The 17,004-nt window shown below is 38.4% G+C and overlaps 1 protein-coding gene across 5 annotated transcripts in view; it reads left to right on the top strand.

Moving 5' to 3' along the window:
• The window catches only part of KIF20B (kinesin family member 20B), a 66,583-nt gene extending 49,940 nt beyond the window's left edge, over nt 1-16,643 (top strand). For 2 of the 5 annotated variants that reach the window (XM_087871729.1, XM_087871728.1), the window contains exons 28-35: nt 1,530-1,682; nt 4,960-5,055; nt 5,729-5,929; nt 7,716-7,781; nt 10,592-10,681; nt 11,377-11,524; nt 12,845-12,987; nt 16,428-16,643. In XM_087871729.1, coding sequence (XP_087727855.1) covers nt 1,530-1,682; nt 4,960-5,055; nt 5,729-5,929; nt 7,716-7,781; nt 10,592-10,681; nt 11,377-11,524; nt 12,845-12,987; nt 16,428-16,496 — 966 coding nt within the window. In that variant the 3' untranslated portion in view covers nt 16,497-16,643. The remainder of the gene's footprint in view (nt 1-1,529; nt 1,683-4,959; nt 5,056-5,728; nt 5,930-7,715; nt 7,782-10,591; nt 10,682-11,376; nt 11,525-12,844; nt 12,988-16,427) is intronic. The other 3 variants (XM_034430375.3, XM_034430374.3, XM_087871730.1) reach the window with 2 other exon arrangements.
• The last annotated feature ends 361 nt before the right edge of the window (nt 16,644-17,004 follow it).

The raw sequence follows: 17,004 nt of genomic DNA, 5'->3' as shown, positions 1-17,004 counted from the left end.
CTTACCAATCCCCACTCCCTAAAACGGTGTGTAGGGGATGATGTGAGCCAGGTGGCTGGCCTTTTCATTTATAGCCTTCATGCTGTGTAACAGATTTCCTGAAAGTACAGTTGACTCCATCCTCCGGGGCAACCTGTGAGACCATTAAAATCTTTCAATTTGCCTTTGACCTTGAATTATAACGAGCACCACTTAAATTAATTAGTATCCTTTTTATAAGGATTCAGTTTGGGTCGGTCCCTGGGACTTCAGATTTAGTCTTCTTAGCTTTTGGACTTGTGCTAGAGACCATCCTCAAGTGAACTAGCAGAGTGTGTGCTTTGTGTCTTTTTTTTTTTTTAATTTTATATTTAATTTTTATTTTTATTTCACCAGGCTGGTCTGGCCTAACTTCTCCCATTTTCTTTTTAATGTAAATTTCAATGTAAATTTTAATTTATTCTTAACCTAGGGTTTTAAATTTGTCTTGGGCTAAATTGATTTAATTCGATTTTACTTCTGCTCTTAAATTTTTGTATTCTATGTGTTTTATCTTGTGCCTGTTCACCGCCCTGAGTCCTTCGGGAGTAGGGCGGTATATAAATCAAATAAAAAGAAAAAAAAAAGAAAAAGAATCTTATTCTGCTTCGTTGTGCACTACTCAGAATCTCCACTAATTGGGATAGTTTACAAATATTGCAAATAACCAAGTAGGCATATTTTATTTAAAAGAAATTTTGAGAGAGAATGAGGAGAGATCCCCATGCACGTATACCTGAAGACGAGGTTCTGCCAGCAGGCCTGGGGAACCCAGAGCAGGATGGGGCCCATTAAATGGCTAGTATGAATGTGTGTGGGGGGACGTGGTGGCTCAGCGAGACACAAGTTCACAAGTTCAGCGGTTCGAATCCTTAGTGCCGCGTAACGGGGTGAGCTCCCGTTAATTGTCCCAGCTTCTACCAATCTAGCAGTTCGAAAGCACATAAAAAATGGAAGTAGAAAAATAGGGACCACCTTTGATGGGAAGGTAACAGCATTCCGTGCACCTTTGGCGTTTAGTCATGCCTGGCCACATGACCACGGAGACGTCTTCGGACAGCGCTGGCTGTTCAGCTTTGAAACAGAGATGAGCACCACCCCCTAGAGTCAGGAATGACTAGCACATATGTACGAGGGGGACCTTTATCTTTACCTTTTATGAATGTGTGTTGTCGCTGGGGTGGGGGGGTTATTATTTTTCTTTTTTATTATTTTTATTTCTTTTATATTGTGTTTTTATGTCCTTGTAAGATGCCTTGAGTCGCCATGTGCAAATAGGAAGCAATATAATTTTTTAAAATAAATAAATATCATCTTAAATTCCCAAAGGAAAACCAGGCTGCAGATTCAATGAATAAAGAATATGTTTAAATTAAATACTATTGAACAGAAAATGTACTGAAATCCCCATATTGATCCACGCTTCGCTGCATTTTAAATTGTCTTCTTATTGATCCTGTCTGAATCTATTTAGCTAAATATACAATGTCTTTTTTTTTCACCCTGTAAAGAAGCACAAAATTACCGCTGAAGGATTACGAGATGATGATTCCAAGGAACTAACTGAGATTGGATGTGGAAATGTTGCCTCTGCAGTGTTGACGATTTCGAATGGAGCAGAAAAAAATCAGGTGGAAGAGTCCAGTGACTGTAAGCAGTTGCAGGTAATGGTAGTTTACAATTTGAGTTCTTCTTAGCCCAGCACGATTTACCCTCAGGTAAAGAGTTGTGTGTTTCTCTTCCATTTTGAAGAAGAACTTAGGGTAAAGCAAAGTGTGCAGGCGGGAGCACATCTATCCTAATAATCCCATGGTAATCCCAAAGGTGCTTTTTCAGGAGGCAACTGGACTTTCTTGTTTTTCCTTTGAAAACATTTCACTTCTCATCCAAGAAGCTTCTTCAGCTCTGACTGGATAAATGGGGAATGGAAGAATTTATATTCCTTGCAAACAGCTAGTAATCTGTTTGGAGATTCAGGAGCCTGGTGGCGCAGCAGACTAATAGCCTGTTATTAACATTCAGCTGCCTCCAATTACTGCAAGCTGTCTGCAAGGAATATAAATCTTTCCATTCCCCACTATCCTATCAGAGCTGAAGAAGCTTCTTGGATGAGAAGCAAAATGTCTTCAAAAGAAAAAACAACAAAGTCCAGTTACCTCCTGAAAAAGCACCTTTGGGACTACCATGACCTGGATGACTAAGAATCTCTATAGACTCCCAGGGAAAGTTTTGTGCATGCAGATTTACTATCATTGTGGGTCTCAGATAGGAAGGGGGCAATTTTGGCTTTGTATTCATTATATCCCGAAGTTCTCCATTCCTTTAAGAGCAGCTCTGGTTTAGTATGCTATATAGGTAGTCCTCAACGTACGACCACAATTGAGGCCAAAATTTTTATTACTGAGAAATTTGTTAAATGAGTTTTGTCCCATTTTACGACTTGTTTTGCCACGTTTGTTAAGTTGTTACTGCAGTTGTTAAATTAGTAATGCGGTTGTTCAGAGATGGTTTCCTCATTGGCTTCGGTTGTCAGAAGGTCTCAAAAGGGGATGACATGACTCTGGGACACTGCAACCGTCATAAATGCGAGTCAGTTGTCAAGCATCCAAATGTAAATCACATGACCATGAGGATGCTGCAACGGTCATAAATCACTTTTTTCAGTGTGCCGTTGTAACTTTGAAAGGTCACTAAGTGAACTGTTGCAAGTCGAGGGTTTTGCTTGTTTGTGCGGCCCAGTTTCTGGCATGCCATGGCCCAGTGCCATGGTTGGAGACTAGTGTTGGAGACCCTTGCCTTAGAACAGGGGTCTCCAACCGTGGCAACTTTAAGCCTGGCGGATTTCAACTCCCAGAATTCCCCAGCCAGCTGGGGAATTCTGGGAATTGAAGTCTGCCAGGCTTAAAGTTGCCACAGTTGGAGACCCCTGCCTTATTTATTTATTTATTTATTTTATTAAATTTCTATACCACCCTAATTCCGAAGGACTCAGGGAGGTGAACAGCCACAGAATAAAACACATAAATACAAAAATTTAAAATAGAATAAAAACGAATTAAATAATTTGGCTGAACAAATTTAAAATACCCCATAATTTAAAAACAAATTAAAATTTACATTTAAAAAGGGGAGAAGATTTAGGCCAGGCCAGCTTGATGAAATAAAAAAGTCTTAAGTGCACGACGGAAGGTGCGCAGATCCGGGATCCTCCGTATCTCCGGGGGAAACTCGTTCCAGATCGTAGGTGCCCCCACAGAGAAGGCTCTCCCCCTAGGGGCCGCCAGTCGACATTGTTTGGCCGATGGCATCCGGAGGAGCCCCTCTCTATGGGAGCATACTGGCCGGTGGGAGGCTATTGGTGGTAGTAGGCGGTCCCGTAGATAACCAGACCCTAAGCCATGGAGCGCTTTAAAGGTGATAACCAAAACCTTGAAGCGCACCCGGAAGACCACCGGGAGCCAGTGCAGCTCGCGCAGGAGAGGTGTTACAGGGGAACTCCTTAGAAGATTAAAACTGGAATCTGGTGGTTCTATTTTCCTTATCCTGCAGCAAACTTTCTTTTTGTTTCATAAAGCCTTTCCAAAAAAAGTGTAATGCACAAAAAGGGAAAGAGTTATTATAAATAAATTGAAAAGAGAACTTATTGGCAGGAAGGCAAATCAGGAGGCAATTTAACAGTTGCAAATATCAAGATAATTTTTTCCTGTCTTCCAGAAACTGGCTTATTTCTGAAATGGGCAAAATAAATCTTCGTTGAGGATCGAACCCTCACATATATACAATATGGAATATTGATCTTGTACTACTTGTATTCTGATCCAGAATGAATTATTAGTTAAAGTTTAGCTAAGCATGCCAGAGCTTAAAAATCCAATATTGGAACAGTTTCTCTAAATTGAACAAGACTTTAGTCTGGTTAACTTTCAACTGTGTTTAGTTTGGAAGAGAAGGATTAGAAAGGATTAAATCAGCACAACACTTCTTTCTTTAGGATCTTTAGCAATTGTTCTTTGCCTGTACTCTCTTAGATCGGTTAAATTCCTGAATTAAAGTCTATTAGTAGTAGGTTAGTGTGTGTGTGAGAGAAAAACAATGCCCACCATTTTTTTAATTTATTTTTTTGCTTTGAGGGTCCCAATTTACTCCTGCAATCAACTGGGGAAGTCATATATAATGTCACTAAAAGGGTATAGCTGAATTTATGTTTTAATTTTTCCTTTAGTGGGAGACTTTGGAGAGGAGAAAACAAAGTAAATAGTTTTGGAGGCAAACTGCTCACATTTTTGATCTCTTCCAGTGGTTCAGAATTGTGTTGCCACATTTGAGCATCACAGTAGCCAAATGTTGGCCCTGCAATTTTTTGGGTTGTTTGGGGAAGAATAAGAGTAGAAATGGAGGCGTTGTCTTCCAGAAGTTTCCCAATCCTTATCCCACCCAAGACAAAAAATAATATTATCACCCAAATGACTTATATTTTGCTGAATGCGGCTGGCATAATACGGGAAGTCACGTGCAGTTTAGCAATCATGCCGGTTGCTTATGCAGACTATTTTTGCAGTTATTAGAAGAAAGTGGTTGCTTTATCTGGTTCTTTTCATACAGCAAACTTCAAGTTGCCGTAAAACTTTTTTTTTAAAAAAAATCTATTTCTTTCCAGATAGCCTGACACATTCAGGTGCCATTTTCTCAAGCAGACATAGCCCATAATTCTATAAAGCAGCATATATTATTAATATGATTGACAAAACAAGGCACTTGGAGCAGGAAATAAAGTTGCAATTAAGTGCTGTTCTGTTAGGAAGATATTTCACCATGTGGTCACCATTATGGTAGAAATCAGGTTCCTCATCTTGCCCTGTTACACCACTAGTGGCAACAAAATCATGTGGTATTTCTGAACAATGCAGATCTTAAAATCCCATGAAATTCTTTCTTCCACAGCTTAAAGAAAAACAAACTAACTTGTCAAGTTGCAACTTGTCAAATGGCTCCTTACTGCAAAAGTCTAGCAAGGAATCTTCAGGAGATAATGTTCAGGTAATCCCCTCATCTTGTTTGGTGTAGTGGTTAGGGCATCAGGGTAGAAACTAGGAGATTGTGAGTTTGTCCTGCTTTAGGAAAAAAACCAGCTGGCTAACCTTGGCCAGTCATTCTCTCTCAGCCCTAGGGAAGAGGTAATAGCAAACCATTTCCAAATATCTTGCCAAGAAAACTGCAGAGATTAGTTCACACGGTTAGCAGGAGTCAAAAAATGATTCCAAGATATTTTTTTTTAAAAAAAGGGCCCATCCAGCGACAGTAGCATTTTGCTCAGTAGCATTTAATCCTAGATATATTTGAGGTCCAAAGCATTCTGCTTCTTGGTTTTGGATTTTGCTACACTGAAAGATGTTTAGTTTTCATATAAAACTGGTCTTTTGGGAGTAAATCACTTTAGGTTTATTGATGCACTTCTATGTTGCTTTTCAATGTTCTATCCTCCAGTAAAATTGTACTTCATTGAATTCTCCTTTGATAGGACAAGTTTTTGATATCACACTATAAGACCTACTGCGAAGATTTGAACAATGACATAGTGGATGCAACAGAGTCACTTTCTTAAGAGATTTCTGTTCAGTTTCTCACCTTATTGTTTTCCTCCTCATTTTAAGGGCAAAGCAATAGTTTTTTCTTCTGCTTTCTATTTTATGTCATGTTATTGTACTTGTAGGACCAACCAGATGCTGTCTTAGATTCTTATGAAGTGTCTTCTGAGAGTGAACAAATTAGTCGCTTTCCAAAATCTGAAATGGAAATTCAGTTTTCACCTTTGCAGCCCAATAAAATGGAAATAAAGCATCAAGGAAGTCCTTCTACGGTGACTCTTAAGGTGCCCAGGACAAGAAAAAGGAAGAGCTGCACTATGGATGAGGTACCATGTTTGGAAGAAAGCAAATATTCTAAGTGTGTTTCTTATACAGTTCTCAAAATAGGACTTCTGAAAGAAATCTAAAAAGTTGATTGTTAAATCACCAAAGGATGTAATCCCAAACCAAAGAATAAGTCTCATTGGATACAATAGGACACACTTCCTTATAAATGTACAATTATACATGGTTTCTTAAAGATTTGGCTTATACAGTTATATGTGGTTTTTTTTTTTAAGGAATTGGATGCATCTGGTTCTATCTTTATAATCTGGGCCAGTGTTTCTCAACCTTGGCAACTTTAAGATGCGTGGACTTCAACTCCCAGAATTCCCCAGCCAGCATGAGAAATTCTGGGAGTTGAAGTCCATATGTCTTAAAGTTGCCAAGGTTGAGAAACACGGATCTAGGTAGGCAATTACTCTGGTGCCAAAATAAGGCTACACCTTGCTTTAATTTTACCAGTGGTTCTCCGGGTCCGCTTCAAGATGCTGGTTCTCACCTATAAGGCCCTACATGACTTAGGTCTGGGATATTTGCAGGACCTTCTCCTGCTTGCCTCTCACCGTCCTGTTCGCTCGCATAGGGCTGTTCTCCTCAGGGTTCCGACGGCGAGCCAATGTCGTCTGGCGGCACCCAGGGGTAGGGCGTTCTCTGTGGGTGCTCCCACCCTCTGGAATGAGTTGCCTACTGAGCTCCGGACGGCTCCTGATCTCCACTCCTTCCGTCGGGGCCTGAAGACTTGGCTGTTTAAGCAAATAGGCTGACTCTGATTCTGGGTTTTATTATTTATTAGTTAATTTGGTTTAAAATGGGATTTTGTTGTACATGTTTTTAACTTGTGTTCGCCACCCTGAATCCTTCTGGAGAAGGGCGGCATAAAAATACATTAAATAAATAAATAAATAAATAAATAAATAAATAAATAAATAAATAAATAAATAAATAAATAAATAATTGTCACCAAGAAAATCCTTCTGGAGAAGGGCGGCATATAAATACATTAAATAAATAAATAAATAAATAACATTTATCACAAGTCTCGGGTTTTTTTTTACTAATGTGTTCTTCATGACTAGCTGCCCCCGAAGTTATGATAGAATTGAAATGCCATAATTTCAATTTCCCGCCGGAGATACGGAGGATCCTGGATTTGCGCACTTTCCGCCGGGCCCTCAAAACATTCTTATACCAGCAGGCTGGTCTGGCCTAACCTCCCTTTTAAATTGTTTTAAATTTGTCTTATAAATTGGGGTGTTTTAAATTTGTTTGTGGGCCCAAGCATTTAATGTATTTTTAACTGGTTTTTTAACGTTTGTAATATGTGTGTTTTATCTCTTGGCTGTCCACTGCCCTGAGTCCTTCGGGAGTAGGGCGGTATATAAATTCAATTAATAATAATAATAATAATAATAATAATAATAATAATAATAGTAATAGTAATAGTAATAATAATAATATGAGCTGCAGATGTAACTCTAGTTTTCTAGGCATCTGTATATGACTAAATCTTAGGTGAGAAACACAAGCCTGTACATCAAGCGTGTCTCCTTTGCCCCCTAAAAAATAGAAAAATCCACTCAGGGTAATCTGAATGTGTAGCTAAGATCTGACCTTGATCAGTGCCCTCAAACGTTAAAACCATTTCTTAACCATTAATACTATTTTTTTTTCAAAAGTCACATTTCTAAAAGGGACGGTTTAACTTCAGATTTGAAATTTGTATATGAATACTTAGGGGTGACTGCATGGAAAAATAACTTTTCTCTTCTGAACTGTGCTTCCTTCAAGAGTAATATGCTGTCAAGTTTCTGGAAAAACAAACTTAGAAATAAGGGTATTTCTGATGTGAATCAGGTACTGAATCTCTTTAAGCTTACGGAATAAATAAACAAGTACAAGTAGATAACAATACTTTAATTCAGAGGTTCCCAACCCCCAGGCCGCGGCCCACTACCAGGCCAGGGCCTATTTGGAACACGTGCAGCGGGCCAGTGCACATATGTACAGCTCAACTTGTGTGAGTGGCGGGCTGTGCGTAGAAGTCAAGATGTGCATACATGTTCATGTGCGCCATCCCACCACTCGTGTGGCCTAGTTCCCCTCTCATTCCCACAAGCTGGGCCGCCAAGCCGCAGAGGTTGGGGATTGCTGCTTTAATCCTTCTTCACATTTCACCCAAATACCACATTTATATTATAACAATTATCACAGTTGATCTTTCATCTACTATTTCTTACCATCTCTTGTAATCAAACCTGCTTTTCCAATATACAGTAAAACTTCAATTTAACAGACTATTTTGAAGAGAAAAAGGTATCCAGTAAACTGAATACCCATTATATTTGAATTTTTGTATTAAATATAAATCATGTCATTTTATGCCAATTTATAGCATTTGCTTAAATGCGTAAGTGGAAATAGATACAAGTAACATGTTTTTATAAATGATCTCTACTATTTTGGAAGCTAAGTTCATTGTTTAAGGGTAAAATTTTAAGCAAAATTTTGTTCACAGTATATCAAGTCCACTGAATTAGAATCTGTGAATTGAGATTTTACTGTATCTATCTTTTGGTCAGAATTGTTGCTAACTAACTGAAATCTGCCATTATTTATTCATATCCATTAATAGTTTTGAGACATGGTAATCTTAATCCTGTGGGTTTGAAAATAAATTTCATTTAAACAGGTTTTATTTATTTACTGCTTTAATACAATAATAAAAAGAGGAAAAACCAAAATTGTATGTATGCAAATATCACACAAGATATAGAGAAATTGAGAGAAAATGTTAATAAAATAAAAGATAACCACAACAATAATATCTCAATTAAGTGGTAGTTTTTGAACAGTGAATTGAACTTCACCACATGTATAATAAATCTATATACGGTTCCCACCCTTACAGGTCTTTCTCATTCCTCATTAGCCCCTGGCACAAAATACAAAGGCGGGTTGGTCCCAGCCAGCAGGCATTTAAAAAATATATCAAAATTCTATTCTATTCTATTCTATTCTATTCTATTCTATTCTATTCTATTCTATTCTATTCTATTCTATTCTATTCCATTCCATTCCATTCCATTCCATTCCATTCCATTCCATTCCATTCTATTCTATTCTATTCTATTCTATTCTATTCTATCCCATCCCATCCCATCCCATCCCATCCCATCCCATCCCATTCCCCATCCTATCCTATCCCATCCCATCCCATCCCATTCCCCATCCTATCCTATCCTGTCATTCCATCCTTCCCTTCCTCCATATCTATCCATCCATCCATCCATCCATCCATCCAATCTTTTTTGAGCTCACCCCCTGAAGCAGAACTAGGCTTCTCAATCATTGTTACTTGGACCCCAGGGAGGGCCACGAAAATCAAAGCGACTGATTTTGTTAACTTCCTATCAGGGTGGATTTGATTTAAATTGAGTTGATTTAAATCACAATTTAAATCATGATTTAAATCACCAGTAAAAAGGCTTGATTTTAATCAACTCGATTTAAATCATAATTTTTAAAGAGCAACTGTCATCTCTGCTACTCCTTTGACCCACTGTTGACTCACCGATAGTCCCAGTGTTGCAGAATATACAGCCTCATGCTACATAACTAAGCTCCATTTCATGCTGAATAAGCTAAATTATTTATGTATCTTAAATAGAAAACTATCTTACGATAGATTTTTACCCCAAAAGTTTTTTATTAAAATAAATTCAATAAAAATCAAAAAAATATGATTTAAACCAAAAAAAAAGATTTTTTTGATTTTTTTTAAAAAATCATTGATTTTTATCCACCCTGTTTCCTATTTAGACACTCTCTCATTCATGACGAATGTACTGTAATGGGCAATAAAATATTATGCTAATCTCTAAATTCAGTCTGAAGCACAAACTAATGCTTGCGCACTGATTGCAAGTATTCATTTTTGCTTAAGAAGTGCCTGTATATATTAGATCAAAATCCTGCCATTCTGATATACTTAGTGAAAAATCTCAGCCCTCAGAATCCAGATGGTGTTCAGGGAGAAATTGTTGAAGGTTCTCCCAGAGACCTGGGGCTGATCCTGAGTCTTTCATTCTAAAATTGGAATGGTGTCCAGTTTAATATAAAGCAAAAACTAATTTAATACAAAGCAAAAAAACCTTTCCTTGTTGCGAAAAAATAATAGAATAATTTATAAAGTGGATAAAAATGGCAGAACAGTTAAGCTTAATTCAGAACGATGGGTTTTTTTTTTCATGTTCTCAGATTAAACAATATGGAATTAATACAGAACAGGACAGAATTATAAATGCAGTCAAAATAAAATTGACAGTATTTCTCTTCCTTTGCTGAAATCCCTAGAGGTTATAACATCTAGAAAATCACAGATTGCTTTGTCCCTGATGGAATAATTCATGATTAGTGGAAAACTGCCTTGGATTTAATTTGAATTTAAGATTAACCATAGGAAAAGCATAATGAGATGTAAATGCCCTTCCCATGAGATCTCATAAGTGTTTGGCTTTTTAAAAAATGTTATTTTGCTAATGTCTGTGATAACATACTCTGTCCAATGTGTGAAAAGATTGGCAGTCTTGGTTATTTCCCTCTAAAAAGAATTTTAACAATCCAGTACTGTAGCTCAGTACTAAACACATCTTTCTCTTTCTAAGGATGCCTTGAAAAATGAAAATGAAAAGAACGTAAAATTGCCAGCTAATATGAATGGGTGGTCTGATTCATTAAGGAGACAAGGAAAAAAGGTATGTGAATTAATAACTTTATAATATAATGCTGTGGCAGTAGTTTGACACAGAGTAGCTTTATTTCGATGATATAATAATTTAATTATTAGATTGCATACATTCCTGATTTGAGCAATTATGTGAACCACACGTTCTGTTATATTGCAGTTAAAAAGGAGATAAATTGTAAAGGACGCTAGCTTGCTTTAGGCCAGAGTAATGGGCTCTTCCTTTTCTTCTAGCAACTAATTTTCTTTTTCTCCTCTCCAAAGTACATATGCAAAGTGCTTTAAAGCAGGAGTCTCCAACCTTGACAACTTTAAGACTTGTGGACTTCAACTCCCAGAATTCCTCAGACAGGTTGTGGACTTCAACTCCCAGAATTCCTCAGCCAGCAAAGCTGGATGAGGAATTCTGGGAGTTGAAGTTCACAAGTCGTAAAATTGCCAAGGTTGGAGACCCCTGATCTAGGCAACTTAGAGGTACTAAGGAATAAGACAAGGACTACACAAAGGAACTCCAATACTTTTGAGTAGAGATGTATAAGATATTGGAAATATGTGTGAGAACTAAGTTCAATATTTAATGTTCAAAACGTGGTAATAATCTGATGCAGGTATACTTTTTATAAAGGACAATATAATTTAGCAAACGTCTTTAGTTCCTGAATAAAATGTTTCAAATATATGTTTTAATGTTTTCTATTGCTTTAGACTCCTCCTCCTAACGCCACTCTCAGAAAGAATTATTCCTTAAGAAATAAACATGCATTAAATATACAATCCACAGCATCCCCAGGTGGAACCCTATACAAATTTGGCAATCTCTTGCAGAATTCCCCTACAATCATACAAACTAAAGGTAAGCAGCCAAACCAAGAAGCCTGTTCCATTAATATGAGGCAATTAGGAGATATTTCTGTTGTTCCATCTGAAATACTGCATATTTTAAAAGGGACAGTTGGTATTTAAACTACACAGCTGAAGAAATCCATTTTGGGCATCACTTGCGTTCTTGGGGTTTTTAAAAAATTGCTTGTAATACTTTGCTGGAGGGACATTGAAACTGTAATTTAATTAGTTTCGGCCTCACCTCATTTAGAGACAGGTCTTTAACTGGAAAGCTTCCCTTTCCTGAAATGATTGCCTCTAGAAGAATACTAGAAGTAAAGTATTTCAAGTTCAACACGTTCTCTTTTGAGTTTGAATCAGCTGTTCCAAAATTACTGGAAACCTTCCAATGCTGCTTTGACAATTCTGGAAGTGTCAAAGCCAGCCCTATTTTGAATTCAAAACAGTGTCATTTTGACTTTAGACTCTTCCAGAAGGTTTGAGATTGTTTGAGAGAGGGGTCTGTTTTGAGCTTGAACAATTTTAAATCCAGAAGCTTTGCATGCCTCTTGGAAGCTTCTGTAAAGCTTAAAAATAGGGTGTGATAAATTGTTGAACTAAAACAAGGAAGATCCCATTTCAAATTCTCACTTGGACGTAACTGCTATAAAGTCACCAAAAAGTCACACTGTTTGTGTCATAAGTTTGCTTAGGATAAAATGAGTCAGAGAATAAAGTCCGAGAATAAACAGCATATTAAAGAAAATGTGCTGGACTGCATATACATAACGAAATGTACATGCAATTATTTATAAGGGTAAGCATAAGGAAGGCAGAAAATGCAGTTGGGTGAGTGAACCAGTAATGCTCAACATAGGGGGGCAGAGTACTTATACCATGTATTGGCAATTTGTCCTCTCCCTCTCTCCTTCTCTCCCTCCCTCCTTCCCTCTCTCCCCCCCTCTCCCTCCGTACCTCCCTCCCTTGGCTGGGGAATTCTGGGAGGATAAATCCACCTGTCATAAAGTTGCCAACGTTGAAAATCATTGTTCCAAAACATTGCTTTCAAGATTTTCCTGTTTGTTGAATGAATTTCAGTTGTATGGATCATGACTTCTTAAAGACGACTTCCAGGAGAAGAAAGGAAGAGATTTAATTGAGAAAGATTAGTCTTTAAACTGTTTGATTCACTGATGGTCTAAACCAGCATCTCTCAGAGAACTCCATGTATTAGAGTTTCATAGAATGCAATTTGAAAACCCCCGGCCTAGATACAAATAGAACAAATAATGAGATAGAATTGGACTGATTTGAATTTAAAAAAAAATGTTTCCTACTGTTCCCTTTCCAGCAAAGAAGCTGATGGCAACAATGAAATCTCCCAAATCTACTGATGAAGAAACTGTTCAGAAAAATGATGACAGACCCAAGAAAGCTAAGCGGAAGCTGCACTCAACCAATATTTCTACTCCTGTTGAATTTTCTGGGCCTGTAGTAAGTGATTCCACAAAGCATTTTGACCAATTCAGAGTGTACAGCTTTTTTGAAAGCTGGAAACTACCTAATTTTTTGGGGGGGGGGGGAGGAAGGGGGGAGGGAAACAGATGTTATAGGAAAGATGTTATTAAAAAAAGTTATAAAAAAAGCTCATGATGCTCAGAAGAAATAAGGTTAGGTCAAAGATGAGGGGAATGGCAGGATTTTCCATGTTTTTGTTTGGGATGCGTTAGAGTTTTCTACTAACAGGTAGTCCTCAACTTACGACCACAATTGAGCCCAAACTCTCTGTTGCTAAGCGAGACATTTGTTAAAAAGAGCCTTGGTAGTACAGGGGTTTAAGGCACCCTGTTATTAAGCTGGTTATTAAGACCAGCTGCCTGCAATTACTGCAGGGTTCGAATCTCGCCAAGGATCAAGGTTGACTCAGCCTTCCATCCTTTCTAAGGTAGGTAAATTGAGGACCCAGTTGTGGGGGCAATAAGCTGACTTTGTATAAAATATACAAAAGGATGAAGGCTATTGCTGAGCACATTGTAAGCCGCCCTGAGTCTTTGGAGAAGGGCGGCATATAAATCAAATTAAAAAAAAAAAAATGAGTTTTGCCCCACCTTACAGCCTATTTTGCCACAGTTGTGAAGTGAATCACTGCATTTGTTCAGATAGTAACACGGTTGTTAAGTGAATCTGGCTTCCCCGTTGATTTTGCTCGTCAGAAGGTCGCAAAAGGGGATCACATGACCGTGGGACACCGCAACGGTCATAAATGTGAGTCACTTGCCAAGCATCTGAATTTTGCTCACGTAACCATGGGGATGCTGCAACAGTTGTAAATGAGAAAAATGGTCATAAATCACTTTTTTTCAGGGCCGTTGTAACTTTGAACGGTTACTAAATGAACAGTTGTAAGTTGAGGATTACCTGTATATTAAATCAATTTTACAGGTTTCTCTGAAAGAAAGGCAGAGAAATAGGGGACGGGTAGATATGCTAGAATATGATACGGGTATATTGTATAGACCCGTGATGGCGAACCTATGGCACGCGTGCCACAGGTGGCACACCGAGCCATATCGGTGGGCACGCGAGCATTGCCCTAGCTCAGCTCCAGCACGCAATCGTGCACCAGCCAGCTGATTTTTGGGCCTTCCAGGCCCACCAGAAGTCAGGAAACAGGTTGTTTCCGGCCTCCGGAGGGCTTCCAGGGGGGTGGGGAAGGCCCGTTTTTTGCTCTCCCCAGGCTCCAGAGGCTTTCTAGGAACCTGGGGAGAGTGAAAATGGCCTCCCCCTCCCCCCGTGGAGGCCCTCCGGAGGCTGGAAACGGTCCGTTTGCCAACTTCCGGTGGGATCGGAAGGCCCGTTTTTCGCTTTCCCCAGGCTCCAGATGCTTTCTAGGAGCTTGGGGAGGGCGAAAATGGCCTTCCCCAGCCCCCGGAGGCCCTCCAGAGGGCGAAAAACAGGCCCACCATGCCATCGCATGCCAAAAGTGTGGGGAGTGCAGGGGGAGGGTCACGTGCACATGCACGGGGGCAGGGCCCATTGAATTATGGGTGTAGGCATGTGCGCACGCAATCCCCCCATGCTCCCTCCGCTTTTGGCATGTAACGGCAAAAAGGTTAGCCATCACTGGTATAGACTGAGACATCATAGATTTAGGATATATTTTTTTAATTTTTCCATTATTATTTGGCCCATCCCTACCATCTTCTGGGAATATAACTGAAAGATGCATTTCCTATTGCATTCCGTGTCTGTTCTCCTTAACACTCTCTCTATCTTTAGTTTTATTTTATATACTTCTACTTAACTGAAGTCTGTACAGTCCAGTGGGTTTGTCCAAAGTAAATGTGCATATGTTGAGAGGTTTAATCTTTATCCTCAACAAGAGGATTTCAGCAAAATCACCATTTCCTACGTCTGTCTTGCCTTCCAAGCTGTCATTATTTTGGCTTGAATAAGTTGTATTGGTTATATATTAGTTATTCAATAAGTCTTAAGGTTATGTCCTGCCCCACTTCTCAACTGCAAGATTTAATACAAAATCAAAATCTCCTGATATGGGTCAACCGGAATGCAGCATTTTATCCAAATTAAAAGTAAACAGTTAAATCATAAATAAAGCCGAGAAGAGCAAGCAAAGTTCATCACCTGTATTTGGATTCGGCTTGTTTTTATTACCTTTAGGTGAGATTAGTGATACTTTATCTTGGTTTAGAAGCTTTATTGATTCCAGTATCCAGATATGTCTTATAAACTGTGCTGGAGGATATGTTTCTGGTTTGTTCAAGGTACAAATAAAACAGATAATAATCACCCAATTAAACCACAGGTTAATGTTTCACAGCAATTCAGTTATCTCAGTCTTTAACTATGTTTTGTTGAAACAAGTCCTAAGCTAGTGTGCATATAACGCTAAACCGTAATAATTGCAATTACACATGTTAAACTTGTTTAATGGGGGAATACCATCATATGATAATAAATAAAAGTATAAACATTATCTAAAAATAATAAGATGGTGAGAATTTTGAGGCATTTTTTTTTCCTTGACCAAGTGGGAATCTTTTATCTTTTTTGGATAATATTGAGAGTCAGCAAGCATAATCTGAGGCAGGGGTGGGCAACTGTGGCCCTTCTACAACCTGTGGACTTCAACTCCCAGAATTCCTGAGCCAAGCTGTCTCAGGAATTCTGGGAGTTGAAGTCCACAGGTTGTAGAAGGACCACAGTTGCCCACCCCTGATCTAAGGATATTCTTAGCAGAAAACCAAAATACATTATTGCTTAGCATTTGGTGCTAAAACCATTTGTTTTATTATTTTATTCAAGGTCTGTTGTTAGTCATCTAAGAGTCATGAATTCAGATTGCTAACCAGCCTTAAGAGGTTGTATTCTAAAATAGTAAGGACTTTCCCACATCATTTGGCTTCTAATTGGACAAGTACTGAACACTGAATTATTTCTTTACTTTGCATCAGATCTAGAGCAGCTCAGGATTTTATTTATTTATTTATTTATTTTGCTTTTAATTTATATGCCGCCCTTCTCCGGAGACTCAGGGTGGCTTATAATGCGTTAAGCAATAGCCTTCATACTTTTGTATATTTATACCAAGTCAGCTTATTGCCCCCACAATCTGGGTCCTCATTTCACCTACCTTTGAAAGGATGGAAGGCTGAGTCAACCTTGAGCCTGGTGAGATTTGAAACCATCACCAAGGTGCCCTAAGAATAAATATATAAGATATTGTGGCCTTCATCATGCTGTTATTTGAGAACCAAAGTTACTTGATCGCTGGCCTCTTTAACTTGAAAGCTCTTGTAAACTTGGGAGGTTTAGCTTCTCCTTCTTTATTTGCTCCGATTCTTACACTTTGACCAAGTAGTATCTGCGTACCTGATCGGATAGAAAACTTTTTCATATTTTTTTTTTTTTAGATCTTTGAAGATCAAAAGGAAACCGATCATGAAATCATCAAACGACGGCTCCGAATGAAAAAAAAATAGCAATATTATTTTCATGGATAACCCTGTAATGAATTGTTTCATAGGTCTTATCAATGCGGTAACTGCTACTTTTCAAAATTATGGTGTAGATTTTGTTGATATTACTGTAAAAATGAGCGAAGGGAAATTAAAATATGTTGAAGAGTCCATGGTCTTTTTTTGTTTTAATATGTAGTCTCTTCAGAAGCCCTTTTACACAAGTCTGAATCTGCTATTTTAACTGTGTGGTATAATGATTAAGGTGTTGGGGTAGAACTGGCGTGAATCTGATTTTAGTCCATTCTCAAGCACAAAGAGAGCCAATTTAGTGTAGTGATTAAGACATTAGTTTAGAAATCAGGAGTTCTAACCCTGCTTTAGACACAAAGCCAGGCTTGGACCAGTCAATCACTGTCAGCCATAAGAAGGAGGCACTTACCAACCACTTCTGAAAAACCTTCCCCCCAAAAAACTGCAGGGACTCAAAAACTGACTCAAAGATACATACACACACACAATCACAAAAGCT

This window comes from Pantherophis guttatus, chromosome 6, assembly GCF_059756535.1.
Source record: "Pantherophis guttatus breed Tessera chromosome 6, ASM5975653v1, whole genome shotgun sequence".
Lineage (NCBI taxonomy): Eukaryota > Metazoa > Chordata > Lepidosauria > Squamata > Colubridae > Pantherophis > Pantherophis guttatus.
Note: the sequence above shows the minus strand (reverse complement) of the source record. Positions and strands in the feature narration are given on the sequence as shown.